We start from the raw sequence: 26360 nt of genomic DNA, 5'->3' as shown, positions 1-26360 counted from the left end.
CTAAGTGAATGCGAAGTTATAATAGCTCCTTGAATGGCAACATTGGGTGGGACTCTGATATACATTGTATTGGTCCTGGGTATCGTTTCCATTTTATGATAATCAGCGCCACTAGCACTGCGGAACGTCAACCTCATAACGTATCAGATGTTGACACAAATAGCAATTCAACATGGACATTTATTTCCGGGGTAAATCATCGGAAACGAATCGGACACAGTGACGTCGCTGGGGGGGATCCCCCTCCAGTAGTTTGTGAAGATCGGACGGTTCTCCACACGTGTCTGTCTCGGTCCGAATACTAGCTGAGAAGCTTTTCCGCAAACAAGACCTGGTTAACAATTTCAATACAACGAAAAATGCATGCTGCACACGAAGTGTTCTTCAATTGCGTAAGAAAAACTCGGAAAGCCATGCAAAGTTGTGCAAAATTGTTATTTTTAATAGCTTAATGAAATTTCACGGAAATGATTCTATGACTCTGATCCATTTTTTTTTTCAAAGCAAGTGGTCCATTAATACTTGGCAATAGCATCCACACTTAAAAACAATCTAAGCAATACTTTAATAAAAATGCATATAAACTGCAAGCTTTTTTTTTTATAAACATACACAACAAGAGTTTTACAATAAATTATTTCAGCAAGCTTTAAAATCGGACTTTTTTTTAACAGCTTAAAGGTCGGTGTCCATGAGTTTTAAACTCTACAATTTCAAATATAAAACTCTGTTTATTTTATGCATATTAAATATGGGAATGGGTCCTATTAATTAAGTACATTAATAATATACGTTTGGTTTATAAAGTTTATAAAATGTTCAATCTTGGCAGTGCTAAAAGTCATGTTGTGAGGTTAAACCGTTATGGGTTCTTCTTAAGAGTAAAAACGACTTTTTGGCTTTTAATGAAAATAAGTACTTCATTATTATATTAATTAATCAATTAATTATGCACGGCTTAATCACGCTTCCTTTACAGGGATGTGTTCCTCTGTTTTTAACGGAACAGTTGTCCACATTTTAAGAAACTGGCACTTGAAAAGCCAAGAAATGGCTAAAGTGAAAGTACTTTAAATAAATAAATAAATAAATAAATACAAAATAAGAAAAAAATCAGCTGGGAAAAAAATGTCTTTCGGGTTAATGCATCAATAACAAATAAACCATAAGTACCCTGATCATCCTTCTTTAACTCTTTGGCGAAACGGATACAATACTCTTCAACAGAAATATATGCGCATCAAAATAAATAGATCTTGAAAAAGACAAGAAACGACAGTTGTGAAAGTAAGTATTTCATAAACACTTTAGCTGGAAAAATATATGTATACGGTCTTCCATGTTATTTCAATAAACCAAAGTACCCTGATAGGCCTAATGAAACTTTAACATTTGGCAAAATAATACCTTCAAAAGATATATGTGCATCAACATAAAACAGCTTTTGAAAAGACAAGAAATGGCGATGGTGAAAGTACGTATTTCAGAAACACTTCAGCTGGGAAATAAAAACTAAGATAATTCTGGTTAACTCTTTCAGTGCCAAAGTCGTATACGAGATATATTTGTTGGTTCAAAATTGCCAAACCTCGTACATGTACGAGGTAGAATAAGCATGCTATCACAAGGGGGCGCTCTCGCTCTTTCTAATAGCTTTTTCATTCAGGTACGACCTGTATTTATTTGTTTCATTCGATTTCGAGTTCTAGTTCTTGCGAGAGGGTTCAGCATGCATACTGCAAAAAGTGCGGAATTGAAATTCCCCTGTGTGCAGGACAGTGTTTCAGGGTGTATCACTATGTACCTGACTGCTATTGACTTTCCAATATTCTAAGGATATATCAGGGAGCAACAACAACAAATTTAGTGAGTAAAACTTATTTACTTTTTTTGACAGAATTTTGAACAATTAAAAAAAAAACGCTCGAAGTTGCAGTGGGCACTTTAGGGTTAAACTTTTCAAATTTTGCGGGCACTGAAAGAGTTAATGCGTAAGTTAAGTAAACCAAAACTATCCTGATCATTTAACTTTTGGCAAAATGATACATAACTTCAGCAGATTATATGTGCATCAACAAAACAGCTCCTGAAAAGACAAGAAATAGCGACTGTGAAAGTACAAGTATTTCAGAAAATTTCAGATAGGAAAAAATAAATGGTCTCTCAGGTTAATGCATCAATTAGCCTAAGTAATGCCCTGATCATGCTACTTTAACTTTTGACAAACTGATACTTTGCTTCAACAGATATACTTGCATTAATAAACAGCTTTTTAACCTTTAGTTTCTTTTAACTAACACTATTTGGCAATGTTAATGATAATTTGGTAATTAAGATTAATAAGCTGAACTTGAGACAAATAATATCCCGAAAGTACCCTGAAAATGCTATATTAATTTTGGCAAAACAATACATAACTTCGACAGATATACTTTAAGATTTACTTTCGTTTAACTACATGTAATATGGCAATGTTAACGATAAAACAGATTAATAAGCTGAACTTGAGATATATGGCAGTAGGCGATACCTAGGGGCAGGAAACAAATCGTTTCATTTTGTCCATTCACACTACAGCACAGTCCTAAGCTATATATATATTTTATATTATATTTTATATTTTAAGTCTAAATAGCATAAGATATTATAAGACAATAATCTATACTTGCTTTCAGTTTACTTTTTAAAAATACTGAGAAATTCAACTGTGGATAAGGTTACTTGTCAAATGTAATTCTTTAAAACAGTACCCTACGTTAGAACTGAAGGCAAGGCACTGACTATGTGAAACCTGCAGTTGCTACCGTCGCTACGGTTAAATGTGACAACTGATAGAAAAAAAAAATTGGAGTTGTAAGGGTAGGGGTGGGTGAGAGGGTAGGGGTGGGTGAGGGGGTCGGGGAGGAGTAGGGTTGGGTTTTTTGGTCACTGCTTCCAAACCACCCCCACCAGATAAACATGTTTAAACACAGAATTTGTGTCATCAGAACCTTTTAAGGCTGAACTCAAAAATAAATAAATTAACGGACAAACAAATTTACCCCATAGCTGAGGTTACTGATTGCAAAAGTGGAATGAGTTGAAACAAAATATAGGGAAAAGATGCAAAATATATCAATAGATAAACAAACAGGAACAAAATATGAAAGCCAATTTCTGCAGATTAAACTCTACTTCAACCGCACACACAAAGTATTAAATCGTTTCTCTCCCAAAAATAATGCTTAAAACAAACATGGCAAACCAAGAAGTTTTACAAGTTGCCCCCAAAACAATCATGCACTTAATATTCATAAACCTAGCATTTGCATAATATCAGTAAATATTCATAAAACAATCATTTGCATTTACACTAAATTGGTACATCCAATCAAAGACTTTGGCACGAAATAAAACACAACCACTCTGACCAGTACAAACACACACTTTCAATTATTGTAAAAACAAAATGCAAATAAGTTCACAACAATCACACTTGTTCAAACTGCACCTATTGTTGTCTTATCTAAAATATATATATCACTCATTAATTTTGTCAGCCAGATTTTCACAAAACACTACTCAATGCACTAATTCAATGACACAAAAACAAACGCCACACAACATGCATGTACAAAACACACAGAGCCTTTTTAAAAGGCAAAAAAATTATAGCTATCCACTCTGCATATTCATGAAGAGAGTATGCATATTGATGAGGTAATGTGCATATTCACTGTATATTCTAATCAGCCATGGTCTCGGAGGTTCTTCAATATCTCATTATTTCTATCTAAGATTGTATGTCATATTTCCACTTATTCAGTCTTTCATTTTTTGTCACGCACCAAGTTTGACCATGAACTTACATGCAGTTGAATTTCCGAACATCATTTCAGTGAAAACTTTACTTGTGAAGAAAAACAACTTCGCTGTCTTTCATTCTTTGTTTTACTTTAATAGGCCTACTTCTCACCCTTGCTGGCCATCTCAGCGATATGCTTAGCGATGTTATCGAAGCTATCCTTCCCCATGTAGTCCATTTGACCCATTTCCCAGTCTTCCTGCTTAGAGGCCTTCATCGGCAAGTCATCTGCTGATATGGGACGGGCCAGGACAGGAACGGGCCCGAGATGAAACATCCCTAGCTTATCAGACTGCTCGTCAATACCCTGAAACAAAATGGATGCCAAAATCACAAATTGAATTCTTCTACGAACACTTTTTGAAATGTCTTTCTGCATTGTGTGACGTATGTCTTTCCTATCATTATCCTTACTAAGTTACTATCCCTTCACGTTAAATGAGCCATGATTAGTGAACAGGATTTTGCTAACAGTTTTAATCATGTGTAAAAAAATAAGAGCAGTTACTTCTATCAGAACACATTTTCCGTGACCAAAATGAGCTAGAACTGTAAAATGGATTTTTTTTTTGGGGGGGGGATATTTTGGGGGGGGGGGGGGGGGTGGCCAGGGGGGTGTTATTTGTGGGGGTGGGGCATGTGTGGTTGTGGGGTGCACAGTGGTCGTGGCGCGGGAGGGGGATAGGTCCCACAAAGTGACATTATATCATCATCAGGGGCATTTTTCCATACCAAGCAAGAAGGTCACATTGCTTTTAGGTTTTGCATTTGCTCTTATTTTACTGTTGTCATTACCTGTGGTTGTTCCTCGGTCTTCATACCCATTCCAGCAACCTCGGCCATATGCTTGGCGATATTATCAAAGCTGTCTTTACCCATGTAGTCCATCTGTCCCTTCTCCCAGTCTTCAAGATGAGAGAACTCATCCTCAACATCATCAGGAGGCAGGTCCTCCTCTGCTGCGGCAGTGGGGCCGCCCTCCAATTCACTGGTCTCCACGCACAGCTTGCCAGACTTGATCAACAAATCCACAATCTGAAAGCGTAATTAAACGATCCAGAACACAATTTCTTTGGGGGGGGGGGCAAAAAAAGTTTTGTTCCCGAAAAGTGGGTCCAAAAATGTCCCGCCACAAATTTAATTTGAAAAGCAAGGGGAGGGGGTGCAAATGTATTGCTTTTGTGGAGTTTTGTATGCAATGGCTGACGTTTAGCGACGTTACTAAAACAAATTAGGTTCGTTTTTTTTAGTGGGGGGGGGGGGGGCATGGCCCCCGTGGCCCCTCCCCCTTGGATCCGCCATTGTACTGTACATTCACTGAGGCCCCCTTCAATGGAGAAACTATTGTGCCAGCTATTGTACAAAGCAACTGCCCCATGACAGATTATCTGAACGATCTGAACATGACGACGATCTGAACATTAGCTACACAATCATTTCGGGACCTCTGTGAGTGTCCGGAGATAGCTAGCTCGGACTCGTCTTTAGTTCAACCCTAAAAATCGCCTTTGCAATTCTGAGATCTTGCTAATTAGGTTATAAGAAAAAAAAGCCATGAAGAAAGGAGTACATGTGTTCTTTCGTATCGCCCCCATTTTTACATCTTTAAGCCATACACGTTTTATTTACAAAACAGGAAAAGATTTGCCGAGCATCATATTCCTCAAAACACCAATCAAAGAACTTCAGGTGTTTTATAGATTCTTGTTCTCTAATTTACCTTCGGTTTTTCTACAGCCAATCCACCGCCACCACCACCCATCTCATCAGCGACGATGTTATCATCCAAGCCGTCCTCGCCAAAATCAAACATCGGTCCATTCTCTATGTCCTTCTCGGGGGTGCTGGTTCCCATCGGCAAACTGTCAGCCGACTCATTGGGACTAGTCATAGGATTAACCTCCACACAAAGATTCCCAGATTTGATTAACAGATCTACGACCTGCAACAAAAAAGAGATGAGAAAATCACTGCTTTTGAATTGACTCAGGAAAGGAAAATGCCAAAAAGCGACCAATCAGAAGTAAGGCCTCTTGGGATTTTTCTTTTGCACTATCTCAAGTATATCTATAGGAATTTTTTTACGGTAAAAACATGTTGGATTGCTGTACAGATTTGAAGAAATTCGCTTATTTTCAATTTATTTTATTAATTTTTTTTGTCTGCAGCACCTTTGGTTTGTCTCCCTCTACGGCAATGTTGTCATCGACTTCTCCCTTTTTTTCGTTCTGATCCGAGTCCTCAGTTGGCGAGTCTTCTGGCAACATGGTAGAGATGCTCAACGGATCAACTTCCACACAAAGTTTTCCAGACTTGATCAACAATTCAATGATCTACCAACAACAAAAAACAGATTCAAAACAAAAAGACAAATACCACAGAGTAAAGTCCCCCGCTAGCCAGTACTGGCCCAAGGCTTTCTCAAGTTTCCTAGACACAAAATTACTAGGAAGAGTTCCCTTCCAGTTACTGTTACCCTAAGCTTTACGGCTTAACCCAGATATATAACAAAGGGCCAGTGGATAGAGATTCGAACATCGGACGCTCTGATCATGAGTCACAAAACTTATCCTCTAGCCCACAGGCTCCCCATGTGTACAATCACTTTAAATATGTAACAAAACTTTAAATTTGACCTCACCTTTGGTTTCTGAGGTAGACATCTCATGAGACGTCAGATAACAGGATTTCAGAATACCTTTACCAGGACTTGATTCAAGATAAGTTTGAATTTTATTTTGTTCACTTTTTTTCCATTTCTCACTTTTTGTTTGTCACCAAACTTCTCGTCAGGCCCCCCAGCGATGTGCTTGGCAAAAATGTCTTCGTAGACGTCTTTGCCCAGGTAGTCAATCTGTCCCTTTTCCAACTCTTGCTGAAAGGCGTCCGCAATAGGCAAGAATTCTGCCGGCAGAATAATGTCCTGCAGTATTTAAAAAGAAAACAAAACAATTGATAATTTTGTTTTAAAGCTACAAATGCTAACTTTCCATTAGAAACAAAGACCTTAACAAGTAATTCAACACTTGAGAAGAGACTAACTCCACCATTAAGGTCTCCATTGTGTTAAAAGACTTAAACCTGAATACATTGTCTGTATAGTCTTTTCTCAAGCAATGTCACTACAACCTGCAAATATATCAACACTCCCAAGCACTTGGGACTTTCTTCCCCACATTTACAAAAAAAGAGAGAAGATTTTGGATGGTTAAGATCTTTTTTCATTCATTTAAAAGTATTTTTGGTTTTACTTCTTCAACAAGTTTTGGTGTGAAGCCCATCTTGTCCTTTTTGCTAGCCTCATCAGCAACGATATTATCATCGACGACGTCCCCTGCCATATAGAACATGGTTCCCAAGTCCTTCAGAGATGGTGGTTGGGTTGGTTTGTCTTCTGTTGGCACGTCAGTTTCCTGGAATAATGAAGCCACAACAGATCATCTCTTAATTGTAAGTTTACCTTTGTGAGCCAATTAACATGTCACATCACTGTAGGCTAAAGGTTTGTTTTTAATTCCACCATACCTTTGGTTTATCATCCGACTTTTCACTCGTGCCAGCCATCTCAGCGATGTATTTGGCGATGTTTTCAAAGCTGTCTTTGCCCAAGTAGTCAATCTGTCCTTTCTCCCACTCCTCCTGAGTTGTGACCTTGATTTCAACATCCTAGTGCAAGACAAACACAGATGCCAAAAATATATTTTCAAAAAAATGAAAAACATCATGAAAAAGAACTCCGAAAAAATACAAATAAAAACTCTAAGCCTCTGAAAACAAGTCAATCTCAGCTCCATCACAAGTCAATCGCAAGTCACAAGACAATCACAAGTCAATCACAAGTCAGTCACAAGTCAATTACAAGTCAATCACAAGACATTCACAAGGCAATCACAAGTCAATCACAAGTTTACCCCAAGTCAACCCCAAGTCAATCACAAGTCAATCACAAGTCATCCGGTCCCAAGTTAACTCACAATTAAGCTTATGACAAAGGCATTCCTTTGTTGTTGTCTATTCTCTGTCTATTCTCATACGACTGGACTTGTGAAATGACTTGTGATTTATTTGTGACCAGCATGTGATGCAGCCTTCTCATGATCCGTACGACTTGTCACCTTTTTGTCGTCGAACTTGACTTTGCCACTCTCCACATCAGCGATGTGCTTGGCGATCTTTTCAAAGCTGTCTTTTCCCAAGTAGTCAATCTGTCCCTTCTCCCAATCCTCCTGATGCGAGGCCTTGTCATCTTCAGTACCCTGCAAGAAACAAACAAACAAACAAACAAACAATTACCCAACAACCGAACATTAACAAACAAACCAATCAGTAATTCTTTCAAGTAGCTACCATAAAGTTATCGCTCTTGTACATGGTATCATGTAATATAATGTCAGTTTTGTTTTGTTTTACTTCTTTATTAATACCTGTGGCTTTCCTTCCAATTTCTTGCTCTTGCTGGCGATTAACTTGGCGATGTAGTCAATGCTGATGTAGTCCGCGTGACCCTGTTGCTGAGGCTGATGGGATACCTCGTCGCTAGGCATGCCTTCTGTCGACACTGTGGGGCTACCATCCTTCAGAAACTGCCAAAAATCATCAAAACCCTGCAATTATAACAAAATACAAATAAAAGAATTAAATGTTTCTATTACATATAGTATGCACTATTTCCAAAGGGAGAAATGTCTTGGACTGACTAGTATGAAGTGAGCCCTCTTGTGTCACTTTTGCCTCATCTAAAATGTCTAAAACATCCCTATCTAGATTTTTTTTAAGCCGCACAAACATAAAATATGTAAAACTGACTTCCACCTTTTAAGTCAATGGCATGGAGCAGCAACGCAACACAAAATTTAATCGCACCGAAAACTTCACTTAGAAACAGCTACAGTAACCCAACTTATGTATTTTGCTTGTGACAGTTCTTTAAATTGGCGGAATTTTGCTAATTTTTAGCATAATTTTTTTTTCTCAATATATCTGCTTAGCTGAGTTTAATTAAACTCTCACCGCAGTCAGAATTCGCTACAGCAGAGAATCTGAAATGAACTTTGACCTGTTCTTATCTAAATGAACTTTGACCTGTACTTATCTGCAGCATTATAATCAAAGGATTAAAGTGCATTGCAAAACTGTCATGTTTCTGTTGTTGGACGTCAGTAAAAAAAAATTGCGGTTGATCAATACTTCTGTATGATAAATCACGAAGAAACTGACAAATTAATCAATGCCATTGTGCAGTGATGGGACGTTTTTTCTGCATGAAACCTTTTGAGGCAACAAATTTGTTTTCAATATCATGCCATTTCCTTTAAAAACGCTGGACACATACAAATTCCACAGAGTAACAACTAATTCGGTTTTTTTTTCTATTGGATAAATTTATTCCTTTGCACAACATACGCAAACATTTGTTTACATGGCCTGACTGTAGTAGATTAACACGATACTTTTTGTTAAATATGCTACGATTGAAATTCTTAAACCTACTCTAAAAGTATATCTGTGTATATTTTCAGCAAATAACAGCAAAAGGAAGAGAGAGTGGGACTTTCTCTTGGGACAAGTCAAAATTACTCTTGAAATTGAGAAGCTGGTCCCCGTCAGCAAAGAAATAGCGCCCTCTATCTTCAAATATGAGGGCATAAAATTGTACAGAAGTTGCATTTTGTTTTCAATGTCTGATCTTGTGTCATTACTCTAATGCCAGATATTTATTCTAATTTCAAACAAATGTTTATGTTTACAAATCCTGTTATTTTGGGGCTGAAATAAATCAGTTTTTCCCAAAAAATCTCAGAGGCGGGGCACTGCCTCATGTCCGCGAATTTCAGAAGGGGGTGGCGCATAATAATGGTTAAACAACAAACACGCCCGAAACTAACTCAAGTTGAGAAAACATTGTCTATCACTCCAAAAATCTGACGATCACAAAAAGACGAATAAATATGGCTCATGCCCTTGAGGTAATTATAAGAATTTTGAAAATGCATGCATATGCTCAGCGAAAAAGGAAATGCATGAATGATATACAACTGAAAGCGAAATTTAGCGAAATCAGAAAAGGTTTCATGAATTAAGACCCAAAAAAACCCCCAAATATTGGAACTACCTAGCTTTTTTGATTAAAATTCTATAAACTTTTTAAAATGTGGCATTGCTGATGACGTTTGGCACACTAAGTTGCATTTTATTTCTACACTAACCAATACTAACATATTTAATTCACAGTCTAAAAGCACCGATAACTTAGGAACAAATACTGGAAGATTTTGCAGCATATTAATTATGAGCACTATGTTTACATACGCCATATAGGGAAAGAATTATCACGATCACACATTACCAACATCACAACAGTGCATGCTTTTTTTTTTACCTTAATAATTTATCAGAAATTTATAACTATTCAAGAGAATTTTGTGAGTTTCGTCAACGGAAACACTATCCTAAGTCAAAGCAAGACACTTGTTGGATGTGTAGAAAAGACTTAAGGACAGGCGGAGAGTATGTTACCTCCCTAAAAACTACCTCTCCTCCTCAACAACAAAATCTAAAAAAAAAAAGAAATAAGAAAATAAAATATACTTTAAAAACCTTGTGGCTATTCAAACACCTCACACACCAAAGTCTAGAGGATTTACAGACATTTTTCCAGAACTTTCTGAAAAAAGTGGATTTTTTTTTTTTCCAACGAACTTGCAGTGACTGACATCACTGCACTAACAAGCATGATACTGTCTTCTTTGAATAAAATACCAAGCCTAGGATTAAATCTTGAGAAACAAAAAATAGTCAGCTACTTCCTTTTTTGGACTAACTAACCTTGGCTTAAGTAAAAAAAAAAGTAAAACAGGAGGAGTCAGGTCGGCTTGGCGGTACTTTCCTCGCCTTCCAACGCTATGGCCCGGGTTCGATTCCTGCCCTGGTCCACATGTGGATTAGGTTTTCAGTCCCTACCTGATTCTGTGGGTTTCCCCCAGAATACTCTTCTGGGGTTTCCTCCCACCTCTAAAACTGAAATTTCCTCTCATTTTCCTCTCTACATGTTTCTTCAGGCTTGCGAGCTACAGTGCCTGGGGCACTTTTGAGGAATCCTTGGTTTCATTACCAGGGACAAAGTACTCCTAAATTAAAAAAAAAAGGAACCATAGTAAACGGTCTAAAACTACAATAAACGAAACCCTGATTTGGGGTTACGTTTTCTGGTGCCTAACAAATATAAACTTTTTAGTTATATATCTGTGGGTATGAATCACACCTGAGATACATGTATGCCTGAAATTGTTTTTTTTTCTAAAATAACTGGAACAAAGGCATGAAAGTCAAATCCTAATTCTAAAAGTTTTCTAGAATATTCGTAAAAAAAGGAAACTAAACTCTAACTAGGATTTAATTGCCTATAAATCTAAGCAAAGGGAAAATGAAAGGTGGAAAAGGTGAAATGCATTGCAGCATTAAAAAAAAATCATGCAATTAATATTCATTAACCAACTATTTGCATAATATGAATATGGAGGACTTTGGCAAAAACTGATATTAAAGGAGCCACTCTTGACTACATAATTCCATGTCTCATTTGCATAAGGTCACAGTTGCACATTGTCCTTCACAGTTATCATGGTAATGACGTTGTAAATAAAATGCTGTTGTTCATTTAGTTGTTTTTAGTTGTTTTCTCATCTTACATATGTACACACTGCTCACAAGTTTCACCTAAAGATATGTGTTTCGGTACGAAAATAACTATGCTACTCTACAAGGAATATACACTAACTCTTTAAGACAGGGAAGCATTTCCTACAGCCAATAGAGTACTAGCCACTCTGCATATTCATGAAGAGTATGCATATTCATGATCTACATACATGTATGCACAGTTATTATTACAAATTTTAATCAGCCATAGTCATTAATTTTTTTGTCTATTTTTTGCTCTTTATTTGTTGTACTTTTCACAAAAATTGTGATTAACACTTGGGGTTAAATGTTTCTTTCATATCCAGACGGCGGCAAAATTTAACCCTCAAACAACTGCGTTCACTCAAGAATTTTGTTTGGCAACGGTTGGATTTTACTGCCACAACTCATCATAGAGAAGGCTCGTTATTTACTTCACGGCCAAATTCCCCACGCCAAATATACTGAACAGATCTAGAGAGTAGGTATGTGCCACAATGGTCACTCTAAGTAGGCAATCACACAAAATAAAAACATTCTGAAGATTTACCTTAAGTGAGTATAAAGACTGGTTACATTATCTTTGGATTTAAACTGATGACTAAATTAAATTAAAAAAATTTAAAAACCTTTATTTTATAACCCCGTCTTTGAGCATGATTACTCTTAAAATGTTTAAAGGGACGTGTAAGTAAGCTGTGAGATCGTTCGTCTCAGGGCCATTGTTACACTTCAATCTTTCGGACTGAAAGTTACTTTCAGATGTTATCATTTCACTTCAGAAATTTAATAATGAAAAGAATAAAATAAAGAACAATAAACCTTCATCAAGATACGTGTATATACTCTCTATTTCGAGCGATTTATTTCAAGTTCCGAACTTGCCCTCATCAGCAAAAAGGCCTTACAAATTTTTCACAGTAAAGAGAAAATTACTTAATGACCCTCTGCAGTCTTGTCCCAGGAAAATAAAATAATACTCATTCGGATGGGCACGTTTGAGTTTTAGCCAGAGATAGGCACGTTTCCGCTGTTGCCAACCAATCAGATTGACCCTTTTATGAGTTGTAGCTAAGAGTTTTCTAGGAAGCCGCTCGCAAACTGGTTTTATCGGCCTCCCCTTTCTGAAAAAAAAAAACCCACCACAGTGGTTGCTTTGGCAATGTGCTGTGAGTTAAAAATAATAACATGGTTCTTTTCAAAGACTTGTCTATTTTGTGACAAAAATTGAGATCTTGAAAAAAGGGTAACATCAAACCCTTTAAGTTTTAGTGCTTGGGATAAGGTCAACAAAGTTCTGCCTCAAACACGATGCTAGGATAAAAAAAAAAAAAAGGCCTTGACATTCAACAAAATGCTCCTGAAAAAAAAATTGTCTTGGAATTAACTTCTCTGGATGACACCCACCCTCTCTGGCTGGCAATTTCAACAAGGCCAGCCCAGCAGTCAAAATTAATCAGGTGACTGTTTTTAACAGTTGAGTGCTCCCTGCTTTCATAAAGCAGGATTGACTGGCTGTGATTGTTATGAAACCTGATATAGCTATGCTTTGACTGTAGGAGACTGATAAGCCAGCTGTGCCTACCAGTCACCTGCTTTTGTCTGTTGATGGAATTTGACTGTCACAGTGCCTTTGCAAGAAATATGATCTGACTGTTGGTGACTAGCCTGTGTAAAAGGCATGGTAGGGCAACAGGATTGAATTTTTGACTGTCTGTGACTGATCAAACAAAAGGAGGGTTAATTCATAAGAAAGATGGCTGTGGCACACAGAGTAACATTGCCATATCTAATTGACAACATCCTGGGAAACCTAACTCTTCATATCCAAATTTTTTTTAAACATCTTTGATAACTTGGAGAACTAATTCCTAGAGCCTTGAAAGTGAATGGAAAAAGCTTGCACTACAAGTTCTAAACTATGCACGTAATAAGTTCGAGAAGTATTGCTTGATTTCATTCACGTACTGTGTTGAAGCCACAGTAACGTTTTATACAAGACAGTATTTGTATATTTGTAATTTTTCTTTTTTTTACACCAAAGAAAACTAACTTTTGGTTTTTAATCAAGTGGAACTTGATTTCTCCGAAATTTTTAAATCAGACTGGGATCGTCAACCACGTCACATGATCTGATTTGAATAAAATCATGATTTGTGTAAATTCCTAAAAAATAAAAATACTCAAAAAGGACAATCCATATTTCCATAGTCCAAAAAACTAATGCTGAACCTCTGTTTTTGTTATTTCAAATGAGGGTCTGATCAAACAATCACATAAAGCACACAATTTTTTCTAAGTACAAAATAAAATTTAGATTTTAGCCGAAAGGGTTAACAGTTTTAACACAGGTCATAAGAAGTTACAAGTGGCAGAATCTAAGCTGATTTTCGCTTAGCAGTTATATTGAGTAAGCGATTATGCTTTCACAGCTTTACAAACTTTGACGTTTATCAGCTTTTGAGTTTTGGGGTCGACACACAAAGTAACCCCTGGACTGACATGATGGGTTTCAGAACCCAATCTCATCGGAGACCATTTTCCAATACGAGTTAAAAGCTTCACATTGCATTTTTTTTAGGGTTTGTTTTTTGTTTCTTTTTATTTCTTCGGCACCTTTGGTATGGCCCCGGTCGTTTCTTTCTTGCTCGCCACCTCGGCCATGTGCTTGGCGATATTATCGAAGCTGTCCTTCCCAAGGTAGTCAATCTGTCCCTTCTCCCAGTCCTCTTGGTGCGAGACGTCGGGCAGGGAGCCTTCTGACAGCGTGGGGCTGCCCATCGGGCTAGCCTCTAAACGGAGCTTGCCGAGCTTACCCGACAAATCAATCCCCTGCAACAGAGTAAACAAAGTAAACAACAACAAAAACAAACAAGGGGGAAAGACATTGGTAAAAATGTCAAAAAAATGAGTCACATAAACTGAAAATTTTTCCATTTCTTGTTTTTGTAAGATGGGAAACAGTAGAACACACAATTTTTAGCCCTAGCCCGTCCAAATTACTGTACAGGGTGGTCCACAAACACCTCGACACTTTTTCAGACGCAGATTTCTTGGAATTGGGGAGACATGCTAAAATTGTTTCAGGATATTCTTAAACTACTGCATCTTCGTGGTATATGAGACTGAAAATGCTGAAAATAATACCTAAATTAAGAAACATGAGAAATGTCGATTGTTTACAGAAAGATGGTCAAAAACTAGTTTTTCCACATGCTAGCCTATGAGATATGGTCAACAACACAATAGCACTGCACGCACAAAGAACTTCAATATATTATGTCTACATAATTGCCACAGATGTGGACAAACTAGTTTTGACCATTCTTCTGTAAATGGCCGCTATTTCTTAATTTCAGCTTTATTTGCAACATCGTTTTCACCATATACGACCAAGATCTTGCAGTTTAGGAATATCTAAAAACAATTTCAACATGTCTCTTCAATTTTGAGAAATCTGCCTCTGAAAAAGTGTAAAGTTTTTTGGACCACGTCATCTAAAAACCACATCATCTAAAAACAGAACAAACAAGGGCAGAAACGGCAAGCGTGACAACATCATACAAAGCTGAAAGGTCCAACTCATAATAAACCAATCCACTAAGTCTGATAGGTCATTTTCAGTCGCTACGCCACAACTCACACCACCTAAACTGATTGTGCAAGTTACCCCACAATTTATTGCGCAAGTCGCGGACTTACACACTATGAGACTTTCGTGAAATGCGTCATAAGTGCAATGCTGCGCAGCGTAAAATGATGCGCAGCTTATGCAATTAATTATGGCGCAGGCGGAGTTGCGCCATTGCGTAAAGTTTCGTGAAATCGGCTGCTGAAGGGATCAAGGAGGGGCACGCGTTGTCGCTCACATGCGCAGTGGACTAGGCCTACAGGATCGCTCTATTGCAAAACTCCAGAGATTATCGTTTGAAGATCATACCTGTTCATGCTCAATGTTCGGCCTGATGTTGGCCAGGAAGATATCCCACCATTTCTTGACGTATTTCAAGTCGTGCCCGTTGCCGCAACCCTCGGGCGGTGACAGGCAATTGGTGTTGGGGTAGTAGGTGTACAACCAGGGCTTGGCTGTACCGATGAAGTGAACGATCTTAATACCCTGGCCAAATCTGTAATTACAAACAATCGCAGAGAATTAGGTCAGGGATAGATCGACTGATAGATCGATTCCAGTGATTAAAGGTACGGTAGATCATTTGTAATTTGTGCGTTTTTTTGTTTGAAGCAACAAAAGTGCTCAAAATCTACACAAGGGTGCTTAACAACTAACCTGATGAAGTTTTAGCTCAGTGAATGCTGTTATTCCAAGAAAACAATATTCTAGGATCTCGATTTCAATTCAAAAGTCATGTTTTGTATTGCGCCCGAAATCAGCATCCGGGACACGTTCTCATTCAGCCGATTGCAGATACGTGATGTCAAGCATAAACCGACAAATTATAGCAACCACACGTCGTGTCAACGCTTGCGCACACCCATTCACGGCTTCGCCAAATTACAAACGAACAACTAACGGAAATTTTAAAAAATGCGTCTTTAGACACATCTTTGGAAATAACCTTCTGTTATTGTTTTCTTCAAAATGACAGCTTGCCAGAAAGAATAATTTCACAGGGAGTTTAGTCCCGTTACTATCTTTAAACCAAGTGTACCTTTCAACACTAATTTTTTCAGTGACTTTTTGGATAGCTGCAAATGATATACTCTACCTTTAAATTATTGTAAGTACTTTCTGTGGTTAACTAGAATGTAGTCTGGTGCTTTTCACATTCCTAGTAAATAATGCCAAGAGGTTGGGTCAAGGTACCTTTCTAAGGCAGGTCGGTATGAGTAGCTGACTGCTGACGTCATATTATAGATGAATGGTAGATGGTACTTGATGTCTAACGTGGACCAGTTACTGAAGTAGGTGTTAAGCAACCCCTGGTCGCCACCTGTCAAGATGAAACAAGACAATCAATTACAGGAATGATTCTTAAAGGGAATTTTTTGGGAACATATTTTGTGTAACTTTCTACTCTTAAATGTATAACGGTACCAAAATACCCCTGAAAATGGCAAAACGAAACTTGAAAATAGGATTAAATGGGATAGAAAGGTGCATTTCCAAGGATTGCATTAAAAAAAATACATTTCATGAGCCCAATTTGGCATTTCTAATGAGCAACAGTATTGCCAAAAAAAACTGGTTTAATATTTATTGTAATGTGGAACAGTGTGGATTATTTTCACAGTATTCAAATACTGTGAACAATTGTTTTTTTTGTCATTGGTCTTCCTCAAATAATCACATGTATTGTACTTTCCTGGACCATGACCACCACAGGAAATAAAGGAAACAACAAGACTAATTTCCTTTTGATTTTGAGAGTCATTTCCAAAAACAAATAATGTGTACCAGTTCCATGAATTGTGGCTTCCCAGGATTACAAAGTTATTTTGATGTTGATGTTTAAAATTCTAGTTCCACAAAAATTACAGAGGCATGGGGTTGAGATTTAAGCTTACCGTCGAAGCTGCCCTGTGTCACGGCACATTGTAGTATGCCCTGGTATGTTTCCTCCGACGGACAGAAGACAAAGACACCGGAGTTGAAGATATCTGGCCAGCCGACGTCTGGCGCCGCTGAAAATTCATCCCTCTCAAACAGATCATCAACGTTTTGAAGAACCTACAGCAATCGAAAAAAAATGCTTTTAAAATTGGACGATTGTTTACCAAATATGAGCACCGTTTCTGAAGAAGGGTCTGTGTTTTTAATGTGTCCAAGTTGGTAATGAGTAACTCCATTTTATATTAATAGCCACAGAAAACTAGTAGCCTGGTAATATTCAGTGTTGTTTAAAACTTGTATTCGGCATACCTAACGCAAAATTATGATTATGTGAAAAAAGTACAAATATATCAACATGCAACCCTGTTGCTCAAACTCATCAAACCGTCAAGCATGTCAAGCCAAGCATTAATACACACACTTGTACTTGTTTTTTCCCTCATACTTGACTACAAACTCAGCCAAATTTCGAGGTGCTCCAAATAGACACTATTATTTTCATGTATGTGCTAAGCCAACATTGGCCGAGTACCAGTCAGTGGCAATGCACATCAAATGACATATTGGCTGGTCACCAGTTTTTTTTCTGCCAAATTCTGTGCTTTGAAGCGACTCATGAATGGTGGCTGCATGAATCTTACTAAGCAGTCGGCATCGATGAAGACGCATTTCTTGTACTGTTTCAACGTCCAGCAGTGGACTTTGGTGAAAGTGATGCCTAGCTCTGGCCTGGTCAACATGGCAAGATGGGCGGCATCCTGGCTGTCGAAGGGATCCACTTGCTGTATGACGTCATAGATCAACGACAACTGCCTCCTAGAAGGAGAAATAAGAGGGACAGGTGCTGAAAAGGCTGGCCAGCTGCAGTCTAGTTCATAACGACATGTCACTCAAGGGTAAAATCACAAGTCATCACAAGTCCTTCAAATTCATTCAGTCCAATTAAATCACTGGTAAATCACAAGTTAACCCTAACCCTCCAGGGTATGTTTGCTAGAACCCTGCCAAACGCAGCAACATGCAACACTTGACTATGTGACAAGCCTGCCAAATGTAGCAAGATGCATCAGGGAAAAGTCTCAAGGCCACACTGCCTCAGAGTCCGTGGTCACTGCATGCAGCAGGATACAACTGTGGCATTGTTCAATGGGACTTAGCTCTCATTGTTTCAGAGCTGGCCATTCATGCACTGGTGTTGATAGCTGGATGCATCAAAGTGCACCAGTTCTTTTCCACCTGGTGCACTGTGTTGCGTCTGGCAGGGTTAGGGTTAAATTAATGTACAGTACCAGAAATCAGGAGTCAGATCATGGATGTATTAATCAATCACAGGTCATATCACAGGTCAAATCACAGGTCAAATCACAGGTCAAATCATTTTTCTAATCACAAGTCAATCACAAGTCAAGTCACCAGTTAATCACAAGTACATGTAAAGTTATTTTACCAGTTAAGTCACAAGCATGATAAGTCAAGACAAAACAAAATTAGTCAAATCACAAGTCACATAACAAGTCAAAATATTTTTCAAATCACGAGTCAATCACAAGTCAAATCACCAGTTAATCACAAGTAAAGTTATTTTACCAGAAGTCACACGCATGACAAGTCAAGACAAAACAAAATTAGTCAAATTACAAGTCACATAATTAACAAGACCAAAATTATAGCGGGTGGAAATGACAAAGGAAAGCCTTGATCACACCATGGAGAAATAAAACATTTCTCCATGATCACACAATCATTGGACACATTCTTTTTGCCAACTACCTACATATTTTGCTCAGCTTATCGTGCCAAAACTAAGTTTCATTTTGCTGTCATTTTTTTTTAACCAAGCTGTATAAACATTAAAGCTATTAGATCATATTTAATAGAGAATAATACAGTGTGTGTATTTTGTTGTAATGTAAAGCGGAATAAAATTTAAAAAAAAAAAAAAAAAAAAAAAAAAAAAAAAAAAAGCTGTATAAACATTTTATGTACGGTAGCTCAGGAACAGTAATGTTACTGGATACTGCAAACGAAATCATGTCAGAGACGTGACCTAAATGCCACAATGAGGAATTCAGAATATTGTTATCGTTTCAGTAAATGCATTTTCACTTTCCTAAAGGACTATCAGCATTACAAACCAGACCTTATGGTAGAGGATATGGTTTAACAACTGACATCACCTGACAAGGTTAACATTCTCTACGTCATTAATAAATTTACATCTGCTCACCTCATTGGCTGACTGACTTCTTTCGTTACCATGACAACCAGCTGCCTCGTCGTGCCCACATCGCGTAATGACTGTCCGAGGACCAGGGCCCCGTACCCATATGGGTCATTAGTTGTCAAGGTAACAAAGGCTTCATCGTCGACTAAAAACGAAAAACATAAACGAAAGACAGATTTTAAGAAATTTACAACTTAAGAAGTAATGTCAGACTTCTTTTACCATCTCGAAGTTGTAAAAGGTTTATCCTAGGGCTGTGCATCGGAGTATAGAGTACCCAACCGTTGATTTCCGGAACCGTTTCCAGATTTTGGGATCGGGTACCTGTAACCAACTTTGTAATAACTTTACTTCTCAGACAATGAAAAAGAAAGGTTGCGAGTGTCATTTGTCGGGATTTTTCAAAATGAAAGCCATGCTACATGTACATGTAAAAGCAAAACTATATTTCAAGTTTATGATGCTTATGCAAGTTGCAGTTTTCACCATATAATAAGCTATAGAGCTCACTGTATACACTTGTATCTTGCAGCATTGATGCACCGATGTGGCAGTACCGGTGTAGCGTGAATATCCGACTCCATGAAATGTGGACTCATTGGTAGTACTGTGCACGCATGAGTACGATACTATGCTATTTTTAGGATCGTTTCGGGAGAGTGACCTGTCACGTGCGAGGGATCAACCAATAATAGGAAAATAGGGGTCCGATTTTCATAGGAGTCGGATTTTCATGTGACACCAGTATTATCATTTGAACCTTTATGAAAAATCTGAACAGCAACTTCCACGAATTCAGTTAGGGGTTGCGCTTCTTAAGGGGTACCCGGGTACCGTTTTTTTTTCCAATCGGGTACCAGGTTCCCGTACACCCCAGGTTTATCCTCAGAATACATAAATTTGCATAATAATACTAATACGAGGCGTACAAAATGAGCCTCTGGGTTGTCCAACGAAAGACCCCAAAACAACCCTTTGGCTAACACATTGAGGATAGTGCTATTTGATCTGTACATGTAATCCTATGGGGAACGATTAAACCCATTGCATTTCCTGTCCGCCTGATAATCTCAACTGTTTGACATTTGCATCCTGAAACTCCCTACAATTTTTTTTTTGCCAGGATACTTCCTGGTGAATCCTATGAAGTCCAAATCGAACAGATTGGAGGGCCTATAACGTTTCGGATCCTGGCAGGACACATGTCCAACGACTTTATGCATACAATGTACATGTACATCATGTACATGTACATGTCTACTACAGTAATGCTTTGCCTTTCTCACTCCAGCAAAATTTAAGGATTTGGGAGCATTAACCCTTACAACCCCAACCCTTCAAAATCCAACCGCACGTTTAACTTTTGTTGGAATCCAGAGTGAGGCCTTCGCTAATATTATTTTTATTTCTTTATTTATTCAATTCTTATTTTAACTGGGTAGCCCATTCAGCAGAATCCACTGGTCTCCCATGGGGCCGAATAGAGAGAAGACATTGTGAAGAAAGCAGTCTTAGAGGTGGGAGGAAAACCCCAGAAGAATATTCTGGGGCAAACCTACGGAATCAGGCAGGGACAGAAAACCTAATCTACATATTGGCCCACAGCGGTGGAAGGCGAGGAAAGTACTGCTACATGTAAGTACGCCAACCTGACAACCTAGATGATACCACCACAATCAGAGTCCAACAGTTTGGGTGTTGAGTTTACCATATGGTGTTGGATTTTGCAAGAGTGAGGAAGGATCCTAGTAAATCACTCAAGGGGGTCATACTCAGGCAGGGATTAAGCTTGGCCAGTCATACCATATAAGATTATTCGTCGGAGAAGAATTTTCAAAAATTGTGAAAGAAAATAAATATTGGGTTTGCAGATTAATGGCACTACAGGCAGATTAACTGAATATTTTTACACAGTGGAATATCACAACGGTGGTAAAGTAAACTAAATTGGAACACGTTTGCTTGTTGCATGTGGAACGCACATGAACTGGTATTCAAGATTCAACCATACGAGAAGCATGCAGGGCCCCAGGCTATGACATCAATTGGCATTTGCCTGGCTTTGCAGTGAGCACAAGGCCTGCCCTACATGTACAGTTCATCCTGAGTTAAGTAGGGGACATGCATACTACGAATGTCTGGCGACAGACTGAAGAGTTCGGTCATAGCGCCAATACTCCCGCTCTCTCTACATGCGCCACGTGTCTACGTGCATTTTAAAAAGATGTGCCACAAGTCCTGGACGCTTTTAGAAAAATACGCGTATGGTGATTATTCTAGACTGTTGCCTATTACTATTAGGCAAGGTACAAACAAATGAAACAGTTACCTGTCTGGGTTTTTACGAGAAAAAAAAAAGACTGGTTTTTTTTCTTCTTTCCTAAATGGAGGATTTTCCAAGACTGCAAATGGATTCCCAAATTTTCTCGACTATTTTTGCTGATGCAAAATTGTGTCCAAGGGAGCCATAACCCTTTCTACATCTTGCTACAATTTATTAAAAAATTAATGTTGACAAAATATTTACAAAATATGTTGCAGATGTAAATATATATTGCGAATTTTAAAAAAAGGGAGGTGGCAGGGAAAAAGGAAGCGTATGGGGATACGAGAAACTGGTTTATTTTTTTTACATGGCCTACACATTTGACACTGAAAGAAGTAGCTACGCTTGTAAGAGACTTTTTATTTCGCCAGAGTTATCTATTGGCCCGTCTCCATTTCAAAGACTATTAAGCATGTCACTTCTAACTAGCTACAAGATTTTTAACCGATGGCAAAACCAAAGGTTTTTTTTACAAAATGGCTAAAATATCAGCCTGTAAAATCAACATAGACAGGGAAACAGGGATTTTTCCCCCTAGAACATGACAAAAATATATTTATATTTCCATCATTCTGAACAAAGCTACTTGGGGCAAACATTAACAACCTACCGTATTTTATGAAAAGACATCCCCCCCCCAAAAAAAATATTAAGCATTTACCAAAAGGCTGTATAATTTTTTTTTTTTTTCAGAAAATTAATTTAGAAAAAAATGATACACAATGTAAGGCGAGTTACAATCAGTGAATTAGACAATGTATATTTTCCGACCATAGTACATGGTGTACATGTGTCCAAACAAAAATGGATGTGCTCAGACAAATATTGTTCTGTATCATAAAAGTGCATTCCACATTAGCATAAGAATTTGGCAGTCTGCATGTGACAGCTAAATATTGATTGTGCTAGACTGTGACTTCACTTTCTCCAAGCAGTTCTTGTGTCTAAAAATAGTTTCTACTGTACCTCTGAAAATACTACCAGCTATGTGGAATAGTAGAGTCCTCACTGAGATAGCCTGGAGACTAATCAAGCATGTTATTTTTTAAGTAAAGGTTCCAGTAAACGTTCTCCCTTCAGTAAAGGTTCGACCTTAGGATAAATGATAATTTCCAAGGGTATACATGTCCAAAAGCCAGAGATCAGCTATCAATTTTAATCCTCTGCTGTCATTTTTGTGGAGACTTGGCAGGCTGCATGACTGGCCTAAGACCTCATGCGGTCTGTGCTAACCATACCATGCTTAGAAAGATTTCAGCTACCATACGTACGTGTGCTACAAAGAGCAAAGTTCAATTGTTCAGCACTATCGCTGTTGAGTTTTCTAAGAAACAATGTCATGAATGTGCACTGATCAACCTTTTATAATTGTACACATCTGTTTCACATGTGGTAAACTGTACATGTACAATGTGCAATTACATGTACATGTGCCTACATGTACTTTCGCAATAATTTTCAGAAATGAACGGATAAGGGGTTAGTATTTTACAGCATACCGTTACACTGACCTGTTTAAAGTTTTGTGTTCGTAGGTGCTGGAAAAACCTAGAAAAAATGCTGTTTTTGCAGTCTGGTTCCCCGAGTCAGGGAACCAGACAAGCTGCATGGCTTGCACCTGTTCACAGATGTGTAACCGAATGCAAACAAAATGTTGACTAACTAAATTTGGTATAAATTGCATGCTGAATTTGAAAAAAAAAGTCAATTTTTCCAACGATGGTTGGCCAACCATTGTTTCACATGCAGTAAATTATTTTTATTATTTTTTTTGCACACATCCATTTTTTCCTTCAATTTGGCCTCAAAATTCAAAAATGTAAAGGGTCTCACAGTTTGTAGACTTACATGTAAATATGATGTCCATGCAAAGATGAATGATGAACTGAAATGATTGCATTCAGTTTAACTCTTTTTTTTCACGTTCATTAAAATTTTATAATGAAATAAAAATGTAGGTGATCGTCATAACTGGTAACAGATGGGCATGAAAAACTAATAACTCTACATCCTGAAAATTACTGAGATAATGTCGTACAAATGGCACCCAACAATGAACAACATCCTAAATTGTTATCATGTGAAATGGAAATAACCTTGAATTTGTTTGTACTCAGGTAATATGTTCTTTTTAAATTTGACATTTGTCCTAAAAACTCAACAGTAGCCAGCAGAGCTGCCTGAAATTCAGGTTATAGACAATATTGGTAATAAAAAGCCAACTTTCCACCAAAACAACAAGCGTTGCCCATTTGCAGATGTGACCTAGCTCATATAATATTAGAATGAATACATTATATATTTAGGCCTATAATGAATTGAGAGTGCGAAGTTATTAAATTGACGGTGAACACACCACCGTGTGAAATTAATCCCAGTACACAAGAGGTGCCCTAACCCTTAAGGGTGCGAAAATTGTATTTAAATGGAAGGAATCGGGACTGTTATTTGTAAGGGTTTAACAACGTTCTTACTGCAATGCACAAAATGGGAAGCTGAATTAAATATTGCTTGAATATCAGTAAATTTTGAGTTTTATGGTTCATTTATTTTCATTGATTTTTGGCAATAAAACAAGACATTTTTATGAGTATAACTAGACATGCTAGATGGAAGTGAATATTTAGCCGGCTAGTTCAGTTTTTTTTGGTAATTTGGTTTTTTTTAGTCCCACGATTTGACCTTAGTGATATGTACATGTATGTGGCCTACATCAGTACATGTATTTTCGAGTAGTATAATAGGGGCGTAAGTGGTGCCACCAATGCCAAAATAGTCCCCCCCCCCCCCCCCAAAAAAAAAAAAAAAAAAAGAAAGAAAGAAATATAAAAAAAATGAAAATACAATAATCTTCAAAAAAAATTGAAAAAAAGTGCGCCCCCCCCCAACCAAATCCTGGGTGCGCCACTGGGCTACTTTAGCTGGCTTTCTTTCTGTAAACGATATTTAGCCTGCCTGATTGTACGGCCTTAATTTGTGACCAGGCTCGTGTCTACTTCATATATTAACTGTAAGAAATCAAAATTTCAGTACAATTGAAGCTAATGCGGAAACCATTCCTTTGACCATTTGACATCCATTTCCTCATGCATGCACACATGACATGCCCCGCCCACTCTCCACGCGGTACTACCGCGATTTGCATACCACCCGTCTAGACACAATAAAACAAGGCCCATTTTGGTCAAACAACAGGGGCTATATCTCATGCCAGAATGACCCGATTTCCATCTCCGATGGACCGTAAGTTCACCAAAGATAGTCAAAGCTCTCTGTCGAATTTTAAGAGAAAAGATACAGGATAACGTGTCAAAAATCAGCGAAATGTTCGACACTCACCTTTACCAAGGGACGCCATGATGCATGCCACGAATGATTGGAATAACGGCGGCCACACGTACACACGCGCATGCATTAGCTGCATGAAGGGCACCTGCGAAAAATGCGTAGAATCACACAGGAGCATTACGGTAACCAGCGGGTGCCTACGGCGCGTACGTGCGAACTTGATCGGATATGGATAATAAAGGGGCGGGGAATTCAAACAACTGGCCCATTGAAATAATTTCTTTTGTCAATATTTGGGTCATTCTTTTTAAAGCAAAGAAAGGCACGACAGCTGCATTTATCCTAAAGTAAAAGTAACCTACCGAATTATTATCCAAAAGCTATCATGGATCATAGAGTTATAAAACACATATACCTCCAAGCTTGGATCAATTATAGAAAAGGATCCGTGCTCCAGGGATCGGGCTTCTGGCGGCGGAACTGGGGGCGGAGGGCAACGTTTTCCACAGAAGGCCGGGGGTATCCCCCACTCTTGGTCCTTTTAATAGCTCCATGGTGCCACAATAGTATATAGACCGCTTGCAGACGCGTTCGATAATTGACGCGCGAAGGTGTGCGACGCCATGTTGTGGGACAAAATGTGCATGGATAGATATGCGCTTGTCCCACAACATGGCGTCGCGCGCCTTCGCGCGTCGATTATCGAACACGTCTGCAAGCGGTCTATTCTTTGAACAGGGCGCCCCTATTGATGAATGAGCCCCCCCCCCCCCCCCGCCCCGAAAACCTTTTTAATAAACCATAGAATTCTACCTCCATGAATAATACAATGGATGAATGATCTGCGTCTATTCGCCACTCTGAGTGCTCGTTTGTTGTTGGGCCTAATTATCGGAGGATTGGCCACGATGGCAATGGCCGAGAAATCAAGTCATGTAGAAAAAATCACTTTGCCACCTTCTAAAAACTCTGAACAATTTTTTGCAATCTCCAGGCAGTCAACTTAAATTAGCATGGGCGTCGCCAGGATTTTTCTAGAGGGGGGCAAATCGCAAATCCCAATCCCCCCCCCAAAAAAATCCCTATATTTTCCAGCATTTTCCCGATTGAATTTTTTTTCCAGGGTGGGCAGGGACATTGCCCCCCCCCCCCTCCCATTAACATGATTGAGGTTTTTTTGGGGGGGGGCTCCCAGGTATATAGTTTGTTAACCCAGGCCGTAGAGCATGCAAGGAACTGATAGTAGGAACATCGCCCCGTAAACTGTCGGTGTCCCATTCTGGATTTTTAGATGAAAACCTAAAAAAAAAAATCACCAATAAAATAAATAATTACTGCAACCTTTTTGTGTGTGACAAAACAAAACAATAACTTTCTGCCAGCAGGGAATTATTTTTGACATAATATAACAAAGAATATCCGAAAT

At 38.3% G+C, this 26360-nt stretch overlaps 1 protein-coding gene across 1 annotated transcript; it reads right to left on the bottom strand.

The window, feature by feature from the left end:
- Positions 1–1921: 1921 nt before the first annotated feature.
- Positions 1922–25087, bottom strand: LOC119725037. The gene is made up of 17 exons (XM_038196402.1): positions 24986–25087; positions 19324–19465; positions 17738–17912; positions 17051–17213; positions 16350–16476; positions 15465–15651; positions 14129–14356; positions 8269–8448; positions 7960–8100; positions 7370–7510; positions 7096–7257; positions 6609–6767; positions 6016–6177; positions 5565–5786; positions 4640–4879; positions 3956–4151; positions 1922–2086 (listed from the first exon to the last, which is right to left on the bottom strand). The coding sequence occupies exons 1-17, from the start codon at positions 25068–25070 to the stop codon at positions 2061–2063; spliced, it is 2736 nt and encodes a 911-aa protein (XP_038052330.1). The 5' UTR covers positions 25071–25087; the 3' UTR covers positions 1922–2060.
- Positions 25088–26360: the final 1273 nt, after the last annotated feature.

The sequence above is a fragment of the Patiria miniata genome, unplaced genomic scaffold (assembly GCF_015706575.1).
Source record: "Patiria miniata isolate m_02_andy unplaced genomic scaffold, ASM1570657v1 HiC_scaffold_18, whole genome shotgun sequence".
Taxonomy (NCBI): domain Eukaryota; kingdom Metazoa; phylum Echinodermata; class Asteroidea; order Valvatida; family Asterinidae; genus Patiria; species Patiria miniata.
This window is presented reverse-complemented; position numbering and strand designations above follow the sequence as displayed.